The sequence below is a fragment of the Gallus gallus genome, chromosome 14, assembly GCF_016699485.2.
Source record: "Gallus gallus isolate bGalGal1 chromosome 14, bGalGal1.mat.broiler.GRCg7b, whole genome shotgun sequence".
NCBI lineage: Eukaryota > Metazoa > Chordata > Aves > Galliformes > Phasianidae > Gallus > Gallus gallus.
Genome location: NC_052545.1, coordinates 13397768 through 13421845, shown reverse-complemented (window position 1 = coordinate 13421845; position 24078 = coordinate 13397768). Strand labels below are relative to the sequence as shown.

Genomic DNA, 24078 nt, shown 5'->3' with positions numbered 1-24078 from the left:
TATCACCCTGAGGAGCAAAGCTCTCTGCTCTCGCTCACATGCAACCTACTACTTGCAAGCGGAAACAACAGTTCCTGAGATGTCCCCACCTAAACAGTCAGAGGTCAGGCACAGGTAACTAAGGATGGACGCAGTACAGAGGCCTGATGGTGTCATACCAACCGAGCAAGTAAAAGCAGCTCAAGCATTTGCGTACACAGCAAGTGACAAGCAGCCAAGCTCCTCGCTGCTCAGAGCAGGGTGGTAAAACCTGTGCATGTGCAAAGCCAGGCATGGGCACCAAGCTGAGCGTGATCTGCATTCACCGTGCTGAGAGGACCTCGATAAAAGAAGAGACAGCAGGGAAGGATGAGAGAACAAGCTCTCTTTTTCCCCACAAGGCAGGAAAAGAGCAGACAAGCAGTAAGACATCCACACCAGACAGAAGCAGGCCAGACTGAAATCCAAGATGCTAAACCCCAATTCAAGGAGAGCTCTATGGCTCGAGCACAGCAAAAGCTCCCACGGCTGCCAGCAAGATCCACGCTGCAAAACAGCCAAGCAAACCAAACGCCCCATGCCGATCAGGTAAGTGCCTTGCACAAAGCTGGAGTCTCGGTGACAAGAAATGGAGTTTTGCTGCTCTTTCTTCCTGCCCTCACCTGCTGAGCCAGCACCGTAAGGCAGCCCAAGGACTGCAGCCTTGGCAGGAAATTAAGCTGTCAGAAAGTCCCAGTTCCTTGCAAAGTTGCCGGAAGGGAGAGGTGGGAAAGTCCCTCCAGGAACAGACTGAGGCATAGGTCTAACAGGAAGGGCAGCCCAGTGGGAAGCTGTTTCAGCCTTCAGGCTCTACCACAGAGCTTCCCGCGTGACTCGGGGCGCAGTGCTGTGACTCAAGGCACTGCTCTACCTGCCAGGGCCGAGAAGCACTCAGGCTCACAAGGCACGAGGATGCCAGTTGTTACACAGCACCACAAACGGGAGGGCAGGGAGAGAGAGAAAAGGGAAAAGCTTACCCACTCAAATGTTCATTATGGGGCAGTAGGGCCGGGAGGAGAGAGGCCAGCCAGGATTCCTGGCCCAAGAAGAAAATCTAGGGGACTGGAAGCTGCAAATAAGCTGTTTTTCTAATCACAGCAAGAAACAAATTGGTGATCCACTTGTGGAGATCTAGTTAAATGAAATTAGGTGCCTGGACACAGTTTTCTAGACGGGCTATTAACGAGGTAACAAGATAATTTAACCTGGAGACCTAGACCAGCACACAACAGGACCTCATACTTCATGCTACACTTCAGCAAAGTCCAGAACAGCAGCACACCTTTCTGGCCACAGACATAAACATGCAAAGGCAAGCCTGAGGATCTTTACCTTCTTTCAGCTGCCTTGAAACAGGTTCTGGCCCAACTTTAACACAGAAGAAATTCATACACATCAGCTGAGTTGGGCTGAGCTGCACTCAATGCCCAGCACTGACTCTTCATAAGTATGCAGGCAGAGGAAGAGGTGTCCAAAGCCTGAAGCAAAAGATTGATAGGAAAAGTAGATTTATTGCAGAGCCAGCTTAGCCACAAAGCAATTAGCGTCAAAGCCTGCAAAGTTTCCTCTTCTCCCCTGCACAGCACACTGCAAACCAGTGATAGATTACCCAGTGAGCTACTGGAAATCTACCACGGTCACTTTGAGAGAGGGGATTATACAGATTTGAAAGGGGAAATCGGCATCTTAATTACAAGCTGTGGTGAAGACGACAGACAGGAAGGCTTCTTCAAAATAAAGGTTAACTTCAAACCCACCTCCATCACTAAAGAACGGGAAGGCCCATCTGAACGAGCACGAAGAACAGCAACAAAGGCACGGCAGAAGCACGGTCTGGATTTGCACAGAATAAAGACCAAAACAAACAAATCTCTACAGCCGGGTGCTCTATTAAGTCAATTAGCATTACTTCAGTGAAGTGCAACAGGGCAACTTGTATCTTCCAGTTTACTGGCCAACTGTGGCTGCCTTTGGAGTGCAGTGTTAACAGAAGCGCATGTGGGCTGGCACAGTTCATCTCATTAGCAACATCGCAGTTAATGCCACAGACAGAAAGACAAGAGGAAGAAACAAAACAAGACAAGCCACAGCATCCAGTCTTGGGAAGCTTTACCAACAGATCCAATTTCCAGATCTTTTCCTCCGTGCATTTATAATGCTGGCAGAGGAGCTCTGTCATCCTCCTCAGCCCACAGACTACCCCAGCTACAAAACACGCCAGGCTGAAAAATCACCCTGACAGACTGCCTGCTGAGACCAGTCACATTGTGAAAACCAGGAAGCCTTTATTTGCTGCTACTGATACGCTACAGCTTTAACGGGGAGTAGCATGAGCAGGGATGCTTTGCAGGAAAAACACATACACGGGCCTCTTGCCAGGAAAATGCATCTTGAGCAACACGTGTGCTCTTAGTTTCCTTTTCTTTATGATTTTTCCCCCCCGGATAGGTTTAACTAGACATTGGGCTACCCAGCAGCAATAAAACGTTTTCTTCCCCTTCTCACTTACAGCAGAGTGTTGATTGGTAAACAGCAGATCTTCCAGTCTGAGGCTGTGCCAGCCTGTGCAGAACAGAACTGTTGTTATTGCACATTCACAGCTAGAGATAAACACGAGTAAGAGCCAGGCACTGGCTCTCCAATACATTTGCTTTATCAAGTTCACCTTGATTCAACTGTTTCTGACAACATCTCTCCCTCCTGAAGGGGCAAGACTGCAAAAGTAGCAAGGACAAACATTAAAAAAAGACAGAAGTGACAGTAATGCAAGAAGTGCCCCTCTGTACTCACTAACACTCCAACTGTGCAGCTCAGAGCTCCACCTTAAAACAGCCAAAAGCACAGCGTGGAAATAAACAGGCCCAGCAACACCAACCTCCCAGAAAGAAACAAGAGAAAAACAAAACAGCTTTCACATATCTCAGGATAAATCTACACCGTGAGCCACGGCTGTTGCAGGACGTAAAGGTTACAACGAACCAGGGAAGGAAAACAAAATTTGCAAGTCATCTCTCATCTGCAAGGCGACACTCTGCTGTGGCACAAGAACAAAAAACCAGCCCAGGAGAACTGGAGCTGGAAGTCAGAGGAGTGCTGCTAACCTTTCAAAGTGGAGACCTCTGGACCAGCTGCTCCAGAAGTGCTGGGGAAGAAGCACGCAGTTAGCTCCAACTATTAGCTCCTGGTAAAGTTCATGACCTGCACAAAATGACCGCCTTCAACGGTGTTGAACTGGACTTGACCCAGGAGCTCCCTCCTGGTCCCTGAGAAAGGCACATCTCAGCTGCGTGTCATCAGCCACTTGAGTTCATGGAGAGTCGTAGATGCCCAAACGTAGCACAAACACAAGGTCATACCCAAAAGGACATCAGGGATTGTATCTTCTGATCATGCTAAGCTGACAGATAAGCAGATGAGGAGCCGGCCACTGAACAAGGGAGGGGAAGAGAGCTGCAGCAAGAAGTGCGGTCTCAGAGCCAGTGAAAGCCCAGGGCACAGACATGGAAAGCAGTCTCAGAGGAAGGGGGAGGAGGAGATGTCCCCTGAGCACACTGTCCCCAGACGCTCCAGCCACAGCTTTAATTCAACAGAGATTAGACAGACAATAAATATGTAATTCACCCAAACCACATCCAGTTGCATTCCTTTACTAGAGACAAATCCCAGTCTTCAGTGCACCGCCACGTCCAGGGCCAAAACCAGCCTCCTTTCACAAGGGCAGCAGTACCACATGCCTCCTTCTGCCACTTTAACACTATTCAGACTTTCCTTGCTTTCATCAAGCATCATGTCCCAATTTCCAAACAATCAACCTCAGTTTAAGCCACCACATCTCCGGCTGTGCCTCAAGCAAGCACAGAGGTAGGATAAGCCTGACAGACAACGGTGGCGTTTGGCATTTCCACCGCAAACAACCAGGAGATCAAAGCATAAGAATCGCTGAGAACTTCACCAGGAGCACAGGGAACTGGGAAGGGACAGGGAGAACAAACCCGAGGGGGCAGGAAGATGGTTTAGCTGCAGGCATGGCTCAGTGCTGTTACCTGATGGAAAAGCACCAAATTCCTGCCCACTCTTCTCTTCCACCTCTAGATTTGGCTGGAATAACATCTGGTTTAACTGAGGTGATATAGATACAGTGGTGCCTGATGCCACTATGACGTTCCCCTTTCCTCCCTGGAATAACCATACTGGTTTGCTGTCTGCTTCACCACCACACAGCTGCACCAATACAGTTGAAGCCATAGGATGTGTTCAATCACACGGGGCCTTAAGCAGCACTCGCCCATGAGAGCAATTACTTGAACAAATATAACCATCACATGAGGAAAATGCTGTGCTCCAGATGAGGGGGCTGAAAACTAACGCAGATGCTTTTGGGAAGCTGTAGCACAGCACAGCCAGCCCCAGCAGGCCGACCCGTGTACCTCCAGCACAGCCACAGGGCCCGGCCACATCAGCTTAGCTCAGCTGAACGCGAGGTCTACACCATCAGAACACCATCCCCCTGCATGGGATGCCCCAGGCACATCCTCAGCACAAGCTCAGCACACTGCCCGCCACCCGGCCCTGGCCCTGCAGGACAGGCTCTGAACCACCAAGCTGAAAGCAGCCAAGCTTTCACTGTGCTCGTGCTGGGAACTGCCACGGCACTGCGGTCATCACAGGAAATGCAATGCACAATTTCTTCCATTGGTTTTCCCACCCATGCATCGCCTCAAATACACCCTCAGTCGGTCACGCAGATTCCACGGCTTAAGGCTGCAATGACCACACGCTCTCTCTTCTACTCTCAGTTTCCTCTTCGCTGCGAGAAAACCAGGGTAGGCCAGCATCCCTGCCCATAAGAGCACACAGCCCTCACACAGACAGAGAGAGAACACTTGGAGAAGGAATTAAAACAAGACAGAAAGACAAGAGGCACAAGAGAGAAGAAGCAGCGGTAACCACTCTCACAGAACAGAGGAGAAAAGGCCTTTTTTTTCCCTTCCAGTCCCTCCCAGCCCAGCACAGAGCCAGCTGCAGCCAGAAAAGCCTCTCACCGAGAACAGTTCAGCTCTGCGGGTGCGATGCCCAGTTGGTGTGAGCTCAGCCCGGCGTCCCCGGAATGGAACGGCTGCTGCAGGCGCCAGCTGCACGGCCCGCTTGGAGGAGCATGCTAGATGGTCTGCACAGAGCCCTGGCAACGTGCTGCGCCTGCCAGGAGGAGCGGCAGCTGCACCAGGCTGGGGAACAGAGAGGAAAGACGTGTCAGAATAAGGGCTGCTGGGACTGCTGGGCTGATCGGCATCGCAGCGGCCCACGCCACCAACCTCTCACATTTTGGGTCACTCAATCGGCGTCCGCTTGAACTACAGCTCCCAGAAGGCTCCGTGCTTCCTGCAGCATCAGGCTGGCGATGGGCCGGCGCTCAGTCCCGCCTGGAGACAGAGCTCGGTCTGCTTCTGAGTCGACTCGCACTCTTCGCTGGCGGTTTCAGCCCCTCTGGCTGTGATTTATTGCCCTGCTCCCCTGCAGGAAAGGCGGCTGCTCAGCGCTGCGCTGCTGGCCCTCGCTGTGCTGGATAACACAGCGCCTCACGAGCGCAGCAGGATCCCAACCATCAGGGCTCCGGGCAGCTCTCCACAACCAGCAGCAGGGCAGGATTCCTGTGCAGGGACTGGAGGGGCACACGGCCTGCGTGGTCAAACACAAAGAGACACGTTAATTACCCTGCGTGGCCACAGCATCCTTAGCACTTACAGCCACTGCAAATGGCCAAGCACAAACGTGATGGTGTCAAAAGGTCCCCAAAAGGTATGGAGTCTGAACGCCAGCCCCAGCAAACCCAGCTGCCCTCCCTCCTGCAGGACATTTCCCCACGCCCCTTCACACTCCCTGCTCTCGGAGCAATGTGTTTTAGTGACATTCACACTCGGGGAAAGCACCGTCTCCTTTGGGACAGGCTTCTATAGGACGGAGCAACGGGAACCCTCGTCCACCCCCGCTTGGTTTGCTGGCACACTTTTACTACCTCCATTTTAGACTGGGGAGGAGGCAAAAAAGCAAATGAGGTTTGAGCCACAGCACTGCCATCAGTGAGCATTCTGGGGGGGGCACGAGAAAAGAACAGGAGAGCGACAGACCCTGTGCTGTGCCCATCACCCTGCCCCTCCAGCCACGCCATGGGGCTGCTGCTGGAGGCTACAGAGCATTCACAGATTTTCTCTCCTTGCACGACACAGATTGCAGGCAGTAGGAAAAGGACGACCTGCGTGAACAGCCGGGCCTGCAGCACGGGCTGCTAAGCACAGCAAGCCAGCACATGAAGAATGCTACGGAGCAGGCAAGAGATACTGCTTAGGGAAAGTAAGTAATGCATTGATGAAGGCTTGAAGGGACCACGCTGACCCTTCTGGCCCAAAGCTCTGCATGGCACAGGGAATGCCTGGCCCGCAGCACTGCTAAAGCACCCACAGCAGAGCTGATGAGACAGAGAGGTAAACACGGGAGGACAGAGCAGCCCACATGGGAGGACACACAGCAGCCCATCGCTGCCTGCATCAGCTGACAGCACACCAGGCCGCTTTCCTCGCAGGAGATGTGTCCACGTACGCATTGCCTAGGGAGAGAAACCGCCTGACTCCCGGCAGCTCAAAGCAAAGACCTTCTGGCTGCGCTGAGAGCCCGAGCAGTGCCGGCTCAGCTGCAGGCACACAGCTCCATCACCCCCCAACGCCAACGCCAGGCAGGATCCCAGCACTGAGCAGGCACCCTGGGTTCTACAAAAGGGGCCGCATCGCAGGAACAGAAGAGCTATTTCTCTTTTACGAGCGCGTTTTAGAGTTGTACCGTTGGCAAAGCGCACTTGAACACAGATGTGGTTCCGATGCTGTTTTTAATGCACCAGCCTAAAGACTCGGCTTTTTAGAAATCAAACTTGAGCATCTCAAGCTGGCAGAAATAACCCCGTGTTCCCTCAAGTTATTTTCTTTTCAGCGAGGCAGGGCAGAGCACAATAGGAAATAGCAGCAGTTATGTACTCAACCTCCAGAAACCCAAAGGGCCAATTGCAGCAACCCACGGCAGCTTTCCAGCCCTCCCCAATCTATTTGCTGGAGTTAGACCGAAAAGAGCTCGCTGCCCCCGAGCCATCCAGCAAACCCCCCGTCCTGCTAATTGCATCAATAGAAATGTATTATCTTGGCTGCCAAGCAGCAGCTGGACGAGCAGGGCTACGCTCCGCCATGTCAATGCAGACAAACAACTGTGCTTTCTGCTGGTGACACATTTCTTCAGATCTTATTTCCTTTCCAGGCCTTCCCCTTTTGCCCAGGCACTCGGGCTGCAGCACTTTTTTTTTTTTTCCCCCCAAAGTGAGAGGAAATGGCAAACAAAACCTCTTCTTGCCTTGAAAACCAAATGTGAGCAAGCTTTGGGAAGGACTCGTCATTTCCCACCATCCAAGACCAGAACACGGAGGGAGGGGAGCTGTGAAGGCAAGAGTGAAATGCTCCTCGTGCACAGCCAGCAGCCCTCCTGCCTTCCTCGGCTGCCCCAGCTGAGCACAAGGAGAGCAGCACCCCTCGAAACACCAACTGCAGGAAGATCTGTGGGAGCGGGCAGACAGCACGCCTTGCTGAGGCAGGAAAAAGAGGAGGGAGCCCCCAACTCCCACGTCCAACCCACATAAGCAGCCTTCCCAAGGCTGCACTACCTGTGACCTTCCTCAGAGCCCCACGTTCCAGCTCGTCAGGACATCGTGTGCTGCCCCAGCACAGAACCATGGCGTGGTTGGGTGGGAAGGGCCCTCGCAGCCCCCCCAGACCCACCCCTGCCATGGGCCGGCTGCCCCCCACCAGTTCAGGCTGCCCAGAGCCCATCCATGGGGGCATCCCCAGCTCTGGGCAGCAGTGCCAGTGCCTCACTGCCCTCTGAGTAAAGATTTTCCTCCTCAAATCTCACCTGAATCTCCCCTTCTTTTGGTGTGAAACCCTTCCAACTTGCCCTGTCACTATCTGCCCACGTAAGAAGTCACTCTCCCTCCTGTTTATCAGCCCCCAATCTGTTACAGAGCAACCTCTGGGTCTCCCAGGCAAAGCCCACAAAACCTCTGGGACAACCAAAAGCAGTACATTTCCCCCATGACAAAGCCCCTCACTCTCAGCCACAGGCTTTGGGCCGTTCCCTCCGCAGATACAGCCCTCAGCAGCCCAGCCCCTCTGGGGGCTCACCCCATCCTTCAGCCACTGCCAGGCAGCTCCAGGCTGGACAGCACACCCAACTTCTTTTCTTCCCTCCCTCCCCCCCCCCCCCCGTGTTGTGCAACTTTAGCACTTTTGCTCTACTCCAACTCAAAAGGCATTATGCCTGGCGCACGCCTTGAGCTCCCGTATGCTCCAAGTCACCAGGCTGAGCCTGCAGCTCTCCTGTTCCCTGACCAAGCAATCCGGCCTGGCAGGCTCTGAGTCACATGAAACCTCCCCAAAGGGCTCCGCAGCCTCAGGGCCCACCTGGGAAAGGAGCTGCATCAGCCTCGGACCACAGACAGCAGCTGATGCGAGTTACAGCAAGCCAACATGCCCAGTTACCTGAAACCACAGCACTTGGGATCACGTCTCTCTGACACGCGTCAGGGTCGTATTCACATCGGAGCCAAAGGACAGCAGCACCAGGTGCTTCACACACCCCATATGCTCCTGCAGCTCGTTCCTCACCCACAGCCCAGTCCTGCTGCACTTCAACAGCAGCCACAACCAGCCAAGAAGAGGTCCTAAAAGAGCCTCCCAGCAGGGCGAGGAGGGGCTCCAACACGAGCGCAGGGGACCACGATCCCACACTGAGACCAACAGGCACCATGCCGGGTCCTGCTGCCCCTCAGGGCATCGGCTGCACCTCCTGCCTGACCACGGAACGCCGCCCGTGCACACCGTGGGCCCACAGCACGCTGAGATTTCAGCCTGAAGGCAGCAGTCGGAGGAACCAACCCGACACGAGGAGCACAGCACGCACAGCTCCCATCGCACAGCCACCCCAACGCGCCGCTCCCGAAGCCGGGGACGGCCGGGATGCGGCACGGGGCGATGAGTCGCTCAGAAAATGGAGCGATTACGATGAGCCCGGAACCCTTTCCTCCCCCCGAGCCGTGCGGCAGCGGACCCTCGGAGCAGCCCCAGCGCCTGAGGGCGGCACGGAGCCCCGCGCAGCGCAGCCCGAAGGCCGCCGGCCCCGCAGCCCGTTCGGAGCCGCGACCCCCTCAGCTCAGCCCGGGGCAGCGCCGCGGCCCGCGCTCCGCCAACAGGTGGTGCCGAGCGGCGCGGGGGCGGCCCGGGCCCGGCTGTGGGGAACGCGGCGGCTCCGCGCGGCCCCGGCCCGGCTGCGGCGAAGCGGCCCCCGCTCCCAGAGGCCCCCGGCCCCGCTTACCTGAGCGGCCGCGCTGCTGCCGCCGTGCCCGCGGCCCCGCACTTCCCGCCGAGCGCAGTAACTTCGCCCCCTCCTCCACCTCCTCTCCTCCTCCTCCTCCCTCTCTCCCCGCCCGCCCTCCGCGGCACACGGCCGCTCCTCCGCCGCCTTCCTCCCGCTCCGCCGCCGGCCCGGCCTTGCCCCAGAGTCCCCACGCCCGCCCTTACGCCGCCGCCGTGGCGTAGCGCCCCATCCCGCCCTCCGGACGCTACGGCGCGGAAACGGCGCAGAGGCCGTCGTGAATAGCGCGGGCGGACTACGAGCCCCGAGCGGCGCCGCGCGGCAGCAGCGGAAGGCGGCGGCGGAGCGGTGCGCGCCGGGAGCCGAGCCGAGGAGCGGGGGGGGCGGGGAGGACTACAGCTCCCGGCGTGCGCTCCGGCCTCACCCGGCGGCTCCGAAGGCCGAGGGCCGCGCTCTGCCGGGCTGCGGGAGGCGGGGCCGGGGCTCGGGCGTGCCCGGCGCTGAGATGGGAGCCCCGAGGCTCAGCGTTCCCGTGCTCCGTCTCCACCCGGCCGCTTCGCCGGGAGCCGCCGACGCTGCTAATTACACCTCCTAATGACCTGGCGGTGCACGAAGCGAGCTGGGGTTCAGCTCCGGGCTGCCCCGTCCCTCCATCCGCCGGGAGCCGGGCGGGAACCCCCCGCAACGCCGGGACCCCCCCGGCGCCACCGTCAGCTCCCCGCGCTCCCACCTCGCAGAATGCCGGGCGGTCGGCAGCGCAGTGCCGTCCCTTATAGAGCCATGGGGTACCCCCAGTGGGACGGGACCGCCGGGCGCCTTTCCCGGTGCTGCTCCCCACCTCTCCTCCCCGCTCCGTGCACACGGCCAGGGCTGAGCAGCAGGGGTTTGTCCCCGAGCGATGGAGAAAGACGACTGCAGAGGAGGTGTTATGACTTATTTACGCTTCTTACGGCACCTGAGTTCCTATTTCCCCTCCTGTCGTCGCCACAGCTTTTCAAAGACCGCAGCAACAGCTATGAGAGGACAGTGCTGTGAGGGATGGGGACCCCGTGGGGACGGCGGTGGGGCTGAGCTGCAGCCCACGAGCCATGCGCCAAGGATGGCACACGGAGCGGGAGGACGTGGAGACTTCTTGGCTGAGCTCCCAGAGCCAGTGCTGGAGCCAGCAGCTCCCGCTCGAGGGGCGGCAGGTAGAAGGGCTGCAGTGCTCAACCAGCAGAGCATCTGCCGGCCTCTGTCTCCCAAACCAGCAAGGTGTGAAGGAGCGTTTCCCTCCACCCTTACCTTCCAGCCTACCTTAGCTCTAGCCTACCAAGTGGCTTCTTTCCACGCTGTCCTGGCACCTGCCCTCCACCACAGCTCTCATTACAGCGTGAGGAACAAGGAGGTCCTGCTGGAGCTCTGAAGGAAAGCTGCAGCCCAGAGCATGTCATCTAGTACCTGTTTGTGAGGAGATCCTCCTCCACGCGTCCTTAAGCTGTTGTGGCAAAGCTTTGTGCAGCAAAAGTGCAAAGAACATTGACTAAAAATCTATTTGTGTGTGTGTGTGTGTGCAGTTATGCAGATGTGCTCGTGTGCATACACGTGGGTGGGGTCCTATGTGTAACACAGAGGACGCTGAAGATAATGATCTTGTACAACCCCCAAAGGGTTTTGATCTCAGTGTCAAGATAATGCATCACCCACATTTAGCACAAGAGGTGAATAAGACTCAGAAGGGTTTTTCAGAGAGGTGTAGGTGAATCCCCGAGTAAGAATCACACCACGTCTGTACAGAGGAATATTCATTGCACAGAAGCAACACGCTTTTAGCACTGTGATGTCCTGCAGTGGGAGGCTGGTCCTGCTCACTGTGCAGCACACGCTGCCTTCTTCAGTGGGACAGTCGTGCTGGTGACGATCAATTCTCCTGCGGTAGCAATTAGTTGTCCTGCTGTAACTGTCCCATGACACCCCCTCTGCCATGTACTGTCTTTTTTTGGTGGGCTTGGGACAGGCAAACCCCTCTCAGTTCTGGGGAGAGGTATCTGTTCCCTTCCCATGGCAACCCCAGGGCCCCACATACCAGCTCTACATGCACTGGTTGGCACAGGACACCAGTCCACGAGACTTGGGACCGAGCCTGTGTCCTACAACAGCCACCAGAGCCTCACCTCCTGGGGACATGGGTGATTAGGGTGTCAGGTTCCCTAGGAGTGCTGGAGCTGTGATGTCCATGGAACTCAGGAGGTACTGTGAATGCAGTCCTGGGGGATCTTTCACTACAGGTGGGGAGTGCCAGCGTTTTCCTGGGGGTATCAGGCATCCCTAGTGGTGTGGGCACGTCCCCAGTCTTCGTTTGTGTGGTGGGGTACCAGCGAGCTCCCAGGGATGTGGGGTATCCCCAGCAGTCACTCACCGTGGAGGTGGTGGGCTTGGATTTATCCTTGGAGCAAGACATGTGTACGTGGGGGACGAGGGATGCCTCACTGTCCACAGAGCCATCGGGGCTGGCCATGCTGAGCAGCAGCAAGTTGGTGCAGGCGAAGGATCGCTTCAGGCTGTAGCCGCTTTGGGAAGAGCTGATCCTGGGCAACTCTGTGCTGGGGGAGCTGACACACCACGGGGCAGTGACCCCCACGGTCATGGCAAGGAAGCACAGCACCTCACCCACCCGTGAGACCCTTCCAACCCCTCCATTAACCCTGCTGGCCCCTACCACCACCAATAACCCTCCATCACCCCGATTATCTCCCTACTCTCTACTTTCCCCTGTCCCCACCAGCCCTCACATGGACCTCTAGCTTCCCCAGTGTCCCCCTTCCCCAGAGCCTCCTGACGACCTGCAGGGATCCCTGCTGCTCCCCGGTGCTCCCCACAGCCCATGACCACCATCCTTCACTCCCCTACTCCCTGCACCCACCCTGAGCTGCATTTTACCTAGGGGTGGAGATGGCTGCATACTTGGTGGGGGCCTGGGGGACCAGCAAAGGATGGGGGGCAGGGGGCTGTGCCTGGCTGCCTGTCAAGGGGTCCATAGCCTCCAGGATCTCCTTTGACTGCAGGAGTTTTCATCCACGTGTTGGCCACAGCTCTGCAGGCCTGATGTCACAAATGTCAACAGAGGCTGCTGCCATCACACAGTTCCGTGAGGTCACCTTGCTCCTGTCCCAGCCCCTCGCATTCCGTGCCTCCAGGCACAACTGGAATTCCTCTTTTAGTCATTTCTATCACCAAAGTAGCCACCAAAACATCTGCAGATTTAGCACTAGATTAAAAGGCTGGTATTTCCCAGTAGAAAGTGCCATGGGTACTAGGGGACAGCGAGGGCAAGAGGACTCCAAGTCAGGAAACGCTGAAGACAGAATGAAGTGCTAAAGGTGAAGAGGTAAAGAATTTTGGCTTAGCTCTTCAGAACCTCATCTCTCTGCTTCTCTTCAAACCAACCAGCCAACCTTTTGGGATGACTCAGGAACCTCTGCTCTCCTTCCCAGCTGGATTCTTTGTCTGGGCAGACTAAACCTGTATCACACTGATTCTTGTATGCTGGGATGGTGAGGTTGGTGGGGTGCTATCTCTGCAATGGTGCTATCTCTGCTCCCCTCTGTTGGCCGGGACATGGGATGACATAGGGGGAAGCTTCATTTTCACTGTAAATACCAGAAGCCAGCAGAAGAGGGCTTGCTGGGCTGTCTCCTAGAGGACAGCTGTTGCGTGCATGTGTGCAGGAGCTTGCCATGACACCCCTCCTCTGAGCAGACTATTGACCAACTCCCAGCAATCTATACAGTCCCTGCCATTACTGCAAAGCTCACATTGCTCTACAGTCAGGCCAGATAAAAAAGGGATGGGGGGAAGGGGGGAGAGAGAAACCACCAGGGCTTAGCAATAAGCCTCATTGAAAACAAGGGAAACTCTCATGTGAGTATCAACTGGGAGAGTCTGGACTGAGGAGAAAGTAAATGACAGAAAAGATGAGGCGATGCAGAATAAAGACTCTTTTATGGCAGAGAAATCACGGGCGGCCGCAGCTCTTGCCTTCTTTGCTGCAGGACGTCGGCCTTCAGCTGTCAGTGGTGCCCAGAGGGTTCGTCTGCCAGAGGTGGAACAGTTTCTCCCGTCTCTAAAATTCTGTCCCCCTGATGGGATGAGAGCACACGGTGAGGTTTTGTCTCATGAACGTACACTGCATTTGTAGCACTGCATAACCACCTTCAACACAGCACCACCCCCGCTGATCTCCAACCCAACAGCCAGCTGTATGTGGAGAGCTGCAGAACCTCAGCAAAATCAACCCAACGCCTGACCTCTGCTTGCTCAAGCTGCAGGCATTGCCTCGGCCTGCTGAGCTGACCTAGCTCGAGTGATCAGGCTGCAGTCAGCAGCTCACAGCTCGACCTTCAGTACGTTGCTACGCAGTTGTTAGGGGTGTAACTTTTATTATTATTTTTTTTAGATAGAGCAGAATGTGCAAAAAGCGTGCAATGAGCAGAAACAACAACAAAAAACACTTATATGAGAGTATTATATGGGGATATTTGCTCACCAACTCGCTATGCCCACCAGCTAGCAACTGAAAAGCCGTAAAGACCAAACAGTCTGACAGATGCTGTCTACTGTCCCAAGCGAGAACCAAACAAGAAAGCTTCAGACTCCGGTGAACCCCCGGTGGTCTCTGCGTACCCCTCCAGCAATAGAACCCACCCCAGGCACTACCAGAGCCCTGGGAGGGGATGATGGTGTTTACTGCTCAGAGTGGACAGAGCTGTCAGCCCGAATACTTACAAGTCTGCAGTCACAAGGAAAGTACTAAAGAAATTGGCACTGTCTACTCTAAGGGCTAAACCAATGCTGTACCCACTGCGCAGTGCTGCTCCGGGATGAGCTGCCTTGTGAGCATCAGGTGCCTCCTTCCAGAAACGCTCCCTGCACAGCTGCTGCATCAACCCCTACTTCTGAAGCCATCCTTTCTCTGCCACTGCTTAACAAAGCTAGAAGATGGTACAAGAATGAATGGACTTACTGGGAATACTGCTGGGTTTGACATAGTGATACCATACGGCTTTTTCTGAAAGCACAAAGGGGGAGAAAGAAAAAGGAACATCACCCAGGTGAAGCATAAAGAATTTCCAAAACAGAGAGCATAACCCTTCTAAAACATGCACCGTTAAGTGTAAAGCTCACTACTTGGGGTTCTTCCTATTAGTTAAAAAAATACCAGCCAGAAAAGACATAGAAACGGGAGCTCTATTCCAGCATTAGGTCACTGCATGCCTCCCTCCCACACCAACAGCTGCAGCAACAGCTGTCCCAGCATCTCCCAGCATCAGTGACTAGAACAGAATTACAGCACGGTTAGGTTCGAAGTCCATCTGGTTCTGTGCTGTGGGTTGGCTGCCCTCCCCCCAGCTCAGCTGCCCAGGGCCCATCCACGGCCTCGGGCACCTCCAGGGATGAGCAGCCACAGCTCTGACCAGCAGTGCCAGCGCCTCACTGCCCTCTGCGTAAAGAATTTCCCCGACATCCGACCTAGACTTCCCCTCTTTTAATTGAAAGCCATTCCCTCTTGTCCCATCATTACCCGCCCGTGTAAAAACCCTTTCCCGCTCCTGCTTAAAAGCTCCCTTTAGGCACCGGTGAGGTCTCCCCCGCCCCGCAGTCCACGCACCGAGACGTGGTACTTCACGTAGTAGTGGAGGAGCCAGGCAGGGATCAGCACCCGCAGCAGGAAGAAGCCGCTGCTCTGGTAAGCGTTGAACACCTGCGGGACAGCAGAACGGTGCTCAGGAACGGGACTCGGAGCCGGGGCTCGGGGCCGGAACCCCCTCACCTCTCACCGCTCCTCGCTCACCTTCTGCCGCCAGAGGCCGCCGGGCTGCAGGAAGCGCTCCCAGAAGGCGGCTACGGGCCCCAGCCGCCGCTCCGGCAGCACGGGCTCCCGCTCGCTCAGCTCCTGGTCTCGCAGCCAGCGGCGCCGCAGGGCGCGGAGCTGCTGCAGCCGCAGCTTCTCGTCCGCGGTGTAACCGCCCATGGCGCCGCTGGACCCGACCCCAACCCGGCCTCGGCCCCGACGCGGAGCTGCGCAGCGGGCACCGTGTCCTTAGCGACGGCGCGGGGTACTGACGTCATCACGCCGCGCCGGAAGCGGAGCCCCGCCTCTCTTGGACTGCCGCTACGGGCGCGGAGGGCGCTGGGCTTTCAATCCGAGGGTCGTGGGTTCGCGTCCCCGTTCCGGCGGCGGCGCTGCTCCCCCTTGCCGCTCCCCTTTGCCGGCAGCGGGACCGGGGCACGGCGGCCTCGGGCGGATGGCGGGGCCAGGGCCGGAGCTGGGGCTGCTCTTCCAGCGGCGCTTCCTTGCGGCGCGGCAGCTCCGCGGCATGCCCTGGGCGGTGAGCTGGGCCGGGGGGTGCGGGGCTCGGCCGTTCGGCTGCTGCGCTTCAGCTCCGCTCTCGCTGTGCTTTAGGAATTGGAGCAGCAGCTGCGGGCCGCCCCGGAGCGCTCCCAGTCCTCCCTGCTGGCAGACATCCTGCACCAGGTACGGCCTCCAACTGCAGCCTGAAGCCGTCGGCCTTTCGCAAAGCCTTCCGCGGCTCCGGGGCTCAGTCGCAGCTTTTCTTCTTTCAGACCGTCCTCCACCCGCTGTGTGTGCGGTACCCCCCGTCCGCCGCCTACAGGCGCTGCTTTCTCACCGAGCTCATTAAGAAGGTACCGTTCGCAGTCCGGACTGCCCGCAGCTCTTCGCTTCGTCTCCTTCATGGGGTATTTAACGCGTGCTCGCCGTTTTGGGGCCCGGCTCGAAGCTCTGTTCTCTGTTCGCAGCACGAATCCACGGCAGCCGACCCCCTGGATGAGCTGTACGATGCTTTGGCACGTATCTTAAATGAGGAAGAATCCGCTCACTGCTACAAAAGCTACTTGCTGGTAAACACTGCCAACGCTGCTTCTTTGCAAATCGCTTCTATTCATCTAAAGCGAACACCCGGCCCTGGTGGCTGCAGGGGAGTTGGACCGGGTGACCTCTGAAGGTCTCTTCCAACTCAGAGCAATGCTGTGAGTCTGTGAGACAAAGTGTAGGTCACCTCCCGAAACTCAGAGTGCTTCCAGCCCTCTTTTGCAGGCTGCAGCACGGCTGCCTTTGCTGACATCTCTCTCTCTCTCTCTCTCTCTCCACGTGTGACCTCCAGCCCTCAGGGGAACCCGTGACCCTTTCCGAGAGCGTGGCCATTATCTCTCAAGGAACCACAGGGCTCATCACATGGGATGCTGCTCTGCAGCTCGCTGAGTGGGCAACGGAGAACCCCGCAGTCTTCACTAACAGGTAATAACAATGTCATGGACAGAAATGGGGTTTGGTGCCAGATAACAACTGCTCTCCTCCTATTCCGCAACAGTTCAGGAGGTGACTTCATAGTTACCTTAAAACAGGCTTTAAGATGAAAACCATTATGCCACCTATTCTGATCTGCTCTGTGCTGTAGGCTGTTGAATTTCAGCTAACACACTGCCTAACCAATAACTTACAACAGAATCCCAGCATGGTTGGGTTGGAAGGAGCCTTACAGCCCTCCATCCCCAGCCCATGGATGTGGGCTGTCGGCCGCAGCTCAGGCTGCCCAGGGCCCCATGCACAGCTCTGGGTACATCCAGGGATGTGGCACATAGAGCTCTGGGCAACCTGTGTCAGAGCCTCACCACTGTAACGTTCTGATATCCAGTCTAAATGTCCCCTCTCGTAGTTTGAAACCATTTCACAACAGATCCTGCTAAAGAATCCATCCCTTTCTTTCTTATAGCCCCCCTGTAGATACTGAAAGATGCTTAGTCTATAAGCACCAGAAGGGAATGGGCACTTCTGGGCACAGCTTCAGCTAAATCAATTTGAAGTTCCTCACGAAGAACAGAACAGTGCTTTAGAAACATCCACTTCTCTCCACTAAGGAAAGAAGTGAACCAGTTCAGATACAGATAACTGCTGCAGAAGTCCAGAGATAGGTGGAATGATTCTCATCCCCGTGATGGAATTAATAATTCCAGTGATTAATTCTTATAACTGCATCTTGTTTGCCAACTTTAGCAATTACTTGAAACAAACATTAGATTGTAGGGGGTTTGGTCAAAAATTGAGATAATCTGAGACTGAATTTACCTTTAGATAAACTTGGAATATTCTGATTTCTTAACTCCGTGACAGAGTCCCCATCAATACTTATTTTACACCGTTAACCTTTAGGACAGTCTTGGAATTAGGAAGTGGAGTCGGCTTCACTGGACTTGTGATCTGCAAAACCTGCAATCCCAAGACATACATATTCAGTGATTACCACCACTGTGTTCTCAAACAGCTGACAGAAAACATCCATTTGAATGGCTTTACCCTGGAGCCTGAAACTACAAATCCAGCCCAAGGGCAGGAGGCAGAAGGGAAGGAATACCAACAACCCAAACTCGTTGTTGCAGAGCTCGACTGGGGTTCAGTTACAGAAGAGCAACTGCTGGCTCTGCAAGCAGACGTCGTCATTGCAGCAGGTACCTCTTCCTTCTGGTTCTGCCTGACTTTGCAGTGGCATGCAGGAGTAAGGAGCTAACAGAAATAAACATAAATGCATTTGTGTTTGTTTAGCTTGGAGAAGAGGAGGCTCCGGGGAGACCTCACTGCGGCCTTCCAGTACTTGAAGGGAGCATATAAACAGGAGGGAGAACAACTGTTTATGAGGGTGGATAGTGATAGGACAAGGGGGAATGGTTTTAAGCTGAGACAGGGGAGGTTTAGGTTGGATATTAGAAGGAAGTTTTTCACCCAGAGGGTGGTGACGCACTGCACAGGTTGCCCAAGGAGGCTGTGGATGCCCCATCCCTGGAGGCATTCAAGGCCAGGCTGGATGTGGCTCTGGGCAGCCTGGGCTGCTGGTTGGCAACCCTGCACATAGCAGGGGGTTGGAACTGGATGAGCATTGTGGTCCTTTGCAACCCAGGCTAGCAAAAGTAAAACTGCATCATGGTAGCTACAGGATTTTACTCCTCAATGCAGTGGCTTTCCAAAGCAAAAATCATCTAAGAGTTCAGGTATAGAAATGACAAAACATAACGACAGCCTCTGTCATTACATTTTGTCAAAGGTATCGCATGATACATTAAATATGTGAATTTTGGACTGATGGTGGAGATGAGAGCACTTTGATGTGGCATCTTCTAACATCTCTTCGAAATTTTTAAATCTCTCAGTTAAAAAAAAAATATCCTTCCTCCTTCAGGTGAATATTTTATCTTCTTATATAATTTGTAGCTTGCTTTCTGCTCAATTCTTAATTAATCCTGAATATTTTCCTTTTTCTCCCATGCAGATGTGATCTATGATCCAGAGATAACCTTATCCCTTACTGGTATGCTACAGAAGTTCTCCACTTCAAGAGCAGATAGAAAACCTGAGGTCTATATTGCTTTGACAGTCCGTAACCTGGACACTTACCACATGTTCCAGGCTGAACTTGGTAGGTGCCTTTTTCATTCACTGTATCAATAGATTTGGCCTCTCCCAATTACTTAATCAGTAGTGGAGATGAAATGGAACATTTCCTTTTTGCAGTGGTTATTGTCCAGTCATGAGATCCTTGGATTGAGGAGAGTTCTGCCTGAGAGCAGTAACCCTCCTGCATGGATTTGCTCAGGAAATTAAGACATCTCAGCCCTTTGCTGCATCCTGTCACCGCTCTCATTTGTTACAGCATCAATTTGAGACACGTTACAAGTTTGGTGCTAATAGGAACGATCATGAGGGTTAAGCCTAGAACAGGAAGAAACCTGTGCTGCACTGTAACTGTGAAAATGTTTAAATGTGGCTTGCAACTTGTAACTGTTCTCTGAGGGTTAAAAAGAAGGAGAGATTTAAGTAAAGGGCAGAGATGCAGGACTTCTCACACCTCAAATCCCTATCTTTTGCAGCCTTACAGCAGTGCAGCTGGACTGCACAATGCTGTTACATTCGTACCAGCACGCGGAGATCTCTTTGTACAGAACTTGACGTGCAACTTTTCCTCTTTATTTCATTAAGCAGAAATAGGATTCCAATGTTTCTCTTTGCAGATAAAGCTGGGATCAGATGGCAGATTATTCCAGCCCACAGCAATAGTATTTTTCTCCACGATACACAGCCCAACGTGACTATCCTGCAACTATTCATATAGATTTGGTAAATACAACACAGGATTTCAGAGGAGCAGGAACTATCTCATCCTTGCTACAAGACTGGCCTGAATTCTAGAAACATACACACACCACGAATACCCTTATGGATGTACCTTGTATGCACGAGCTGTTGTCAAAATGAGTTATGTCTCTTCCTGCAGTTGCCAGCATGCGTGCAAGCGAGCAGCTGCTCCTTATAAGCATCTGTGCACCACAAGCTGTAGAGAAAAACGCCCTAATTGTGATGCACTTTGATTCTGTACAACTGAATTAAATTATTTAACTGCAGTTTTGATTTGTAAACAACGCAGACTCGCCCTGTGCTCCTGCAGGTGTGCATCTCAGCCTGACAAGGGAGCAGAACAGTGTTTTATAATAAACGTTTTTAATACTAAAACCAGCTGTAAATCGTGTCGGCTTTTTTTGTGTGTGTGTTTGCAAAACTGCAATGTGTGGCATCCTAGAACAAAGTGAGTAATGCCTACAGGCTATGCAGAGTGTCACAGGATTACATGGTGCTGTAAGGAGGGGGTAACAGATTCTAGCACAGCTCAGGAGCGTCTCTGCTCTGCGGTGCTGACCAAAATCAGAACTGGATTTGCACTTCTCTCACACATGGACTATCACTTCTGTAAGACAAAGAATTTAGCTTACCTGCTTTGAAACTTCACATAATCCATTAGCCAGTTTGCCATTGGACAGTATTAATCCTGAAGCAGAACCAAATGTGTTATTTTCTCTTTTGACTTCTATTTATTTCTACATGTTGTTTTAGAAGCTGCTTTAAGAAAAAGAACTACATTCACTTCCTCCTGTAGTAATTGAGAAAAGACAGATAACAGGTAATTGAAGAAACATTCTTCAAGCTGAAGCAGCCCATGACCACTGGAATTAAGTTGGATACAGAAGTAGCCTGACCAGACTTCATTTTTATTTTAGCTGCCTCTCCTTGAGAAGGAAGAATTGGAGTTAATGCACACTGGGAGCCAAACAGCAGTTTCTTTTATCTTCCCTGCTCCAGAAGCCCTTGTATCACTAAGTAGTTCTGTATGGCTACATGGCTCATTTTGGATCTAACCAAATTTATTACAGGAAGACAAAACCTCTCTAAGGCTTTCATCAGCATCACTGCACACACTGGAGAAATGCTTAGCTTACCTCCATGTGTATCACTGGCTAAAGGGGACTGCCATAACACTGGACAGGAATTTGCTGGAAAACAGAGAGAAACAATCAGCAAATAAATCTCTATGGATTATTCAAGCTAGTGAAACTGCCAAACTCCTACAGGAAGCAACTCGGGTTCTTATTATCATCTTCCCCCCCAGTGGAACCAACTCACGATCAACTTGCTCTCTTTGCAACAACAGACCACTGCTGATCTAGGAACTCTTAAGAGAGCCAAGCAGGCAGCACCTCTATAATAAAACCAAGCATGTTTATTCCTCAAACGGCTGCCTTCTATTTTATAAAGAAAAGGATGTTTTTCAGAAAGCATCCTGTAAGCACTGGGTCTGCATATGGATGTTAACAATGAGGGGGAAAAAAAAAGATGAAGGCTAAACCAGGGTGACTGCTCAGAAAGTGAAGTGCACTTTCATTACATTACTCATACTTTAATCTCATCTTTTTACCTTTTCTATTCTACTGAAATAGTACATAAAATGCATTCCTTTCTTGAGGGAAATGGGCACATTTACTTCAGCGTATGAGCACAACAGTCACTGAAAGGTGTATTTTCCTCTCAGTGTTCAATAAAGCTGTCCCATTCCAGCAGCTGGGCTGCTGTACTCTTGTGTACACCATTGAAAAAAAAAAAAAGAGAGAGAAAAAAACCTCTGAAATTAAGTAGTTCTATCTCAATTTAAAAAAATACAAGAAGATATTCTGTACTTGGCTAGGGAAGACTAGCCAGGAATGTTAACCATAGGAAAGAAGAGAAAAATACTGTATCATCATTTCAAACAAAAACTCAAATGAAATAGAAGTTTCCCACTTGCAGAATAACATCACCCAGCAATGTGTTTCTTGTACAGCAGGTATAACTGGTGCAATTCATACACGTGTTCAAATACCTTCAGCCACAAGAAACCTTCCAGCAGCCCAATTAAACAGATTTTACACATGTGAGTTCCTCAAGTCACTCAACTTCCCGTGCTCTAGAGATTCATCCCAAGTAATGCAGGCAGATGACAAGGATCAGCCTCTTCAGCACAGGAACCTCACCTTCCCTAAAGGCTTACACACAACTAGTAACCTCAGCTGCACCTTCTGCACTACTATCACCCACACAAGAAGCTCCAGTTGTAAGGGAAGAGGTGTGTCTGGTCAGTTGAAGATGAAGTGATTAAAAATTGAAGTTGTAAACAATGCCAAGTGTTTATTTACCACTTAAGACAGTCCTGGAGGTGCATACATGTGACAGTAGCTTTTTTGATACAATACCCCCCAGCAGTCATTCAGTCTGGCTAAGTAAAGGAAGAACAGTGTGGTCCCAACTCTCATCCCAGCTCAGCTGCTTGGATGCACGAAGGTTTTTCCTGAACTCTTGGAGTTTGCCTTCCAGCGTGGGAAATCCCAAGAAAAGCATCTGTAAGGTAAAAAAAAAAATAACACAGAAAAATACCATTGTATTCTATTTTGGATAAATTCTAGCTTTTCCCAGTGCTAACCCTTGACTTTAGTGTTGCAGTAAGAATGGGATCTTTGGTCTTACCCTCTACATAGTTCAATATTGAAATATTTAGTATGTTCTTGACAGCTTTAGATTTTTATTCAAATAGAAATGTGGCCAATAAGACCCACCAGGCAAAGCAGTGCTCTCTGAGAATGCAAAATACACAGATGATCGTCACACAAGAATGATGTAGCTCACACAGTAACACTTCTGTGGTTAAAGCTAGTAGGAAAGAATAATCTCTTACGCCTTTACCTTCAGTTGTTCTGCAAGTTCATGTGAATCCCTGAATATCAGCCCATTTTCATTGTGTTTCACAAGTTCATGTAAACTGTGAACAAAAGTCATAGAAAAAAAACAGAAGAAAAAAAGTAAGTGGGACATACACATTTCAAAAGTTGCACTGTGCATCAGGTTGAACTCCGGACAAAATGGAAGCAAAGGCAGTTACTGAAGTTTAATTTAAACTTGTATTGCAGTACAATACAAAAGGGCTCTCACTCAGCCACTGTGCCACTCATCTGCACATATGTCCAAATGAGGGCAACAATCAACTTTAATCCATAAGGAAAATCTGCCCATGCTCAGTACATGAGATACCTGCGATTAATACCTATTTATTTGTAAGAGCTACTTTTTCCCCAAAGTACTGTGCATTGTAAGGTTGACTATTGCATATATTCACCTCTTCACAGAACAAGGACCTGTCTACGCAGAATGAAGCTTTGACTGTTTCTTTAAATGAAGTATACAGCAGCACAGGATGATGGGTTATTCATTGCCAAGGCAACTGGTTGCATTAAATGCTCCACAGTTTGTAGAAACTGGTGTTAATTTTTAGCTGCCCTTAAATAAAACAACTTTGACGTCTAAAGTTTGTCCTTTGGAATCAAAGTTGTTATGGCATGATACTGGAATCTCACTGATACATGCGGAAGCTGCTGAACTCTTTGTAAGAATAGTGCTTATACGATCCTTTAAGTCCTGGTAGCAGAATAAGCAAACTCTTACCATTCAAAATATATTGCACACACAGGTAAGCAACAGCCAAACATATCTACCACCTTCATAGGTAAATCCAATCCACTAGATGATTTATGGAGACACACACCCAAGTCTGCTGAGCCTAAAAAGCAAACAAAGCAGACGAGACTTTGAATTCTCTGAAGCAGCTCTTCTGGTCTTACTGCATACTCATATATATGTGGGGTTTTTTGGGGTGATGCGAGCTAAATACGAGCAAGAGATATTAAACTACATGACTGTATTTAGAAACATACCAGACAAATTCCTGTCAAATTAAAGAGAATTTGTAAATCTCACATTTCTCATAGAACAGCCTTTTGGCCTCTTCATCTGCTCAGAACAGATACCCACAGAGGAGATACCACAATCCAGGCAGGATGTGCTGCGTGGCTCACTAGTGACCTCTTCCTACTCATGTGATTCCAGAACAGAGAAATCACAACGTCATTTTAGAGAAGTTATCTTCCTTACTTAACAATCCCCAATTAAACACCACGTGTTACAGCCACCTCAGCTGGCAAATCTGAAACCCAAGATCAACTTGGATATGTACTTGAGTACTGTACTGAGTTATCACACTGTATGCAATACTATGAACGTGCCAAGGGAACACTATTCCAAAAACATCATTATTTTGAATTTCAGCTTCTTTTGGGTGCTCAGTCAAAAACTGAGATGTCTTTTCTGACCTGTTTAAGAGCGTGAACTGGAACATGAACAGGCACACTGTATTCCAGCAGTTAGAAAAATGGGAAAAATGGGAATAACAGGCAGTAGTAACAACACAGGTACTA

At 52.0% G+C, this 24078-nt stretch overlaps 4 protein-coding genes across 29 annotated transcripts in view; 1 reads left to right on the top strand and 3 right to left on the bottom strand.

Annotated features, from left to right (window-relative positions):
* CAPN15 (calpain 15) overlaps positions 1–9789 on the bottom strand; it is a 48685-nt gene extending 38896 nt beyond the window's left edge. For 4 of the 16 annotated variants that reach the window (XM_046900753.1, XM_046900751.1, XM_015294718.4 and 1 more), the window contains exons 1-4: positions 9421–9508; positions 5331–5694; positions 5061–5243; positions 2528–2580 (exon numbers count right to left, since the gene is read on the bottom strand). The gene's annotated coding sequence lies outside the window, so the exon portion shown is untranslated. Of the gene's footprint in view, positions 1–1350; positions 1497–2527; positions 2581–2683; positions 2733–3119; positions 3161–5060; positions 5244–5330; positions 5695–9420; positions 9509–9626 lie in introns of those variants that run through there. The other 12 variants (XM_015294719.4, XM_046900756.1, XM_015294723.4 and 9 more) reach the window with 8 other exon arrangements.
* Positions 9790–13382: 3593 nt separating this feature from the next.
* NDUFB6 (NADH:ubiquinone oxidoreductase subunit B6) lies at positions 13383–15510 on the bottom strand. Its single transcript, NM_001277525.2, has 4 exons — positions 15251–15510; positions 15068–15160; positions 14423–14467; positions 13383–13538 (listed from the first exon to the last, which is right to left on the bottom strand). Exons 1-4 carry the CDS (start codon positions 15428–15430, stop codon positions 13470–13472), a joined length of 387 nt encoding a protein of 128 aa, NP_001264454.1. The 5' UTR covers positions 15431–15510; the 3' UTR covers positions 13383–13469.
* Positions 15511–15553: 43 nt separating this feature from the next.
* EEF2KMT (eukaryotic elongation factor 2 lysine methyltransferase) lies at positions 15554–19981 on the top strand. Its single transcript, NM_001030627.2, has 8 exons — positions 15554–15788; positions 15863–15934; positions 16024–16104; positions 16219–16320; positions 16584–16717; positions 17630–17925; positions 18741–18887; positions 19480–19981. Exons 1-8 carry the CDS (start codon positions 15705–15707, stop codon positions 19578–19580), a joined length of 1017 nt encoding a protein of 338 aa, NP_001025798.2. The 5' UTR covers positions 15554–15704; the 3' UTR covers positions 19581–19981.
* ALG1 (ALG1, chitobiosyldiphosphodolichol beta-mannosyltransferase) overlaps positions 17437–24078 on the bottom strand; it is a 20053-nt gene continuing 13411 nt past the window's right edge. For 8 of the 11 annotated variants that reach the window (XM_046900764.1, XM_046900765.1, XM_046900763.1 and 5 more), the window contains 3 exons: positions 23270–23384; positions 22514–22589; positions 21936–22171 (listed from right to left, as the gene is read on the bottom strand). In XM_046900764.1, the coding sequence (XP_046756720.1) occupies positions 22037–22171; positions 22514–22589; positions 23270–23384 (326 nt within the window). In that variant the 3' untranslated portion in view covers positions 21936–22036. Of the gene's footprint in view, positions 17981–19413; positions 20794–21935; positions 22172–22513; positions 22590–23269; positions 23385–24078 lie in introns of those variants that run through there. The other 3 variants (XR_006931470.1, XR_001469146.3, XR_001469145.4) reach the window with 3 other exon arrangements.

Bases quoted from the DNA above. Each gene is read 5' to 3' on its own strand.
- EEF2KMT (NM_001030627.2), top strand. From the start codon at position 15,705: ATGGCGGGGCCAGGGCCGGAGCTGGGGCTGCTCTTCCAGCGGCGCTTC. The intron at 16,105-16,218 runs GTACCGTTCGCA...CTCTGTTCGCAG, and splicing joins TCACCGAGCTCATTAAGAAG to CACGAATCCACGGCAGCCGA. The intron at 17,926-18,740 runs GTACCTCTTCCT...TCTCCCATGCAG, and splicing joins AGACGTCGTCATTGCAGCAG to ATGTGATCTATGATCCAGAG.
- NDUFB6 (NM_001277525.2), bottom strand. From the start codon at position 15,430: ATGGGCGGTTACACCGCGGACGAGAAGCTGCGGCTGCAGCAGCTCCGC. The intron at 15,161-15,250 runs GTGAGCGAGGAG...GCTGTCCCGCAG, and splicing joins GCGGCCTCTGGCGGCAGAAG to GTGTTCAACGCTTACCAGAG. The intron at 14,468-15,067 runs GTGCGTGGACTG...TTGTGCTTTCAG, and splicing joins ACGTGAAGTACCACGTCTCG to AAAAAGCCGTATGGTATCAC.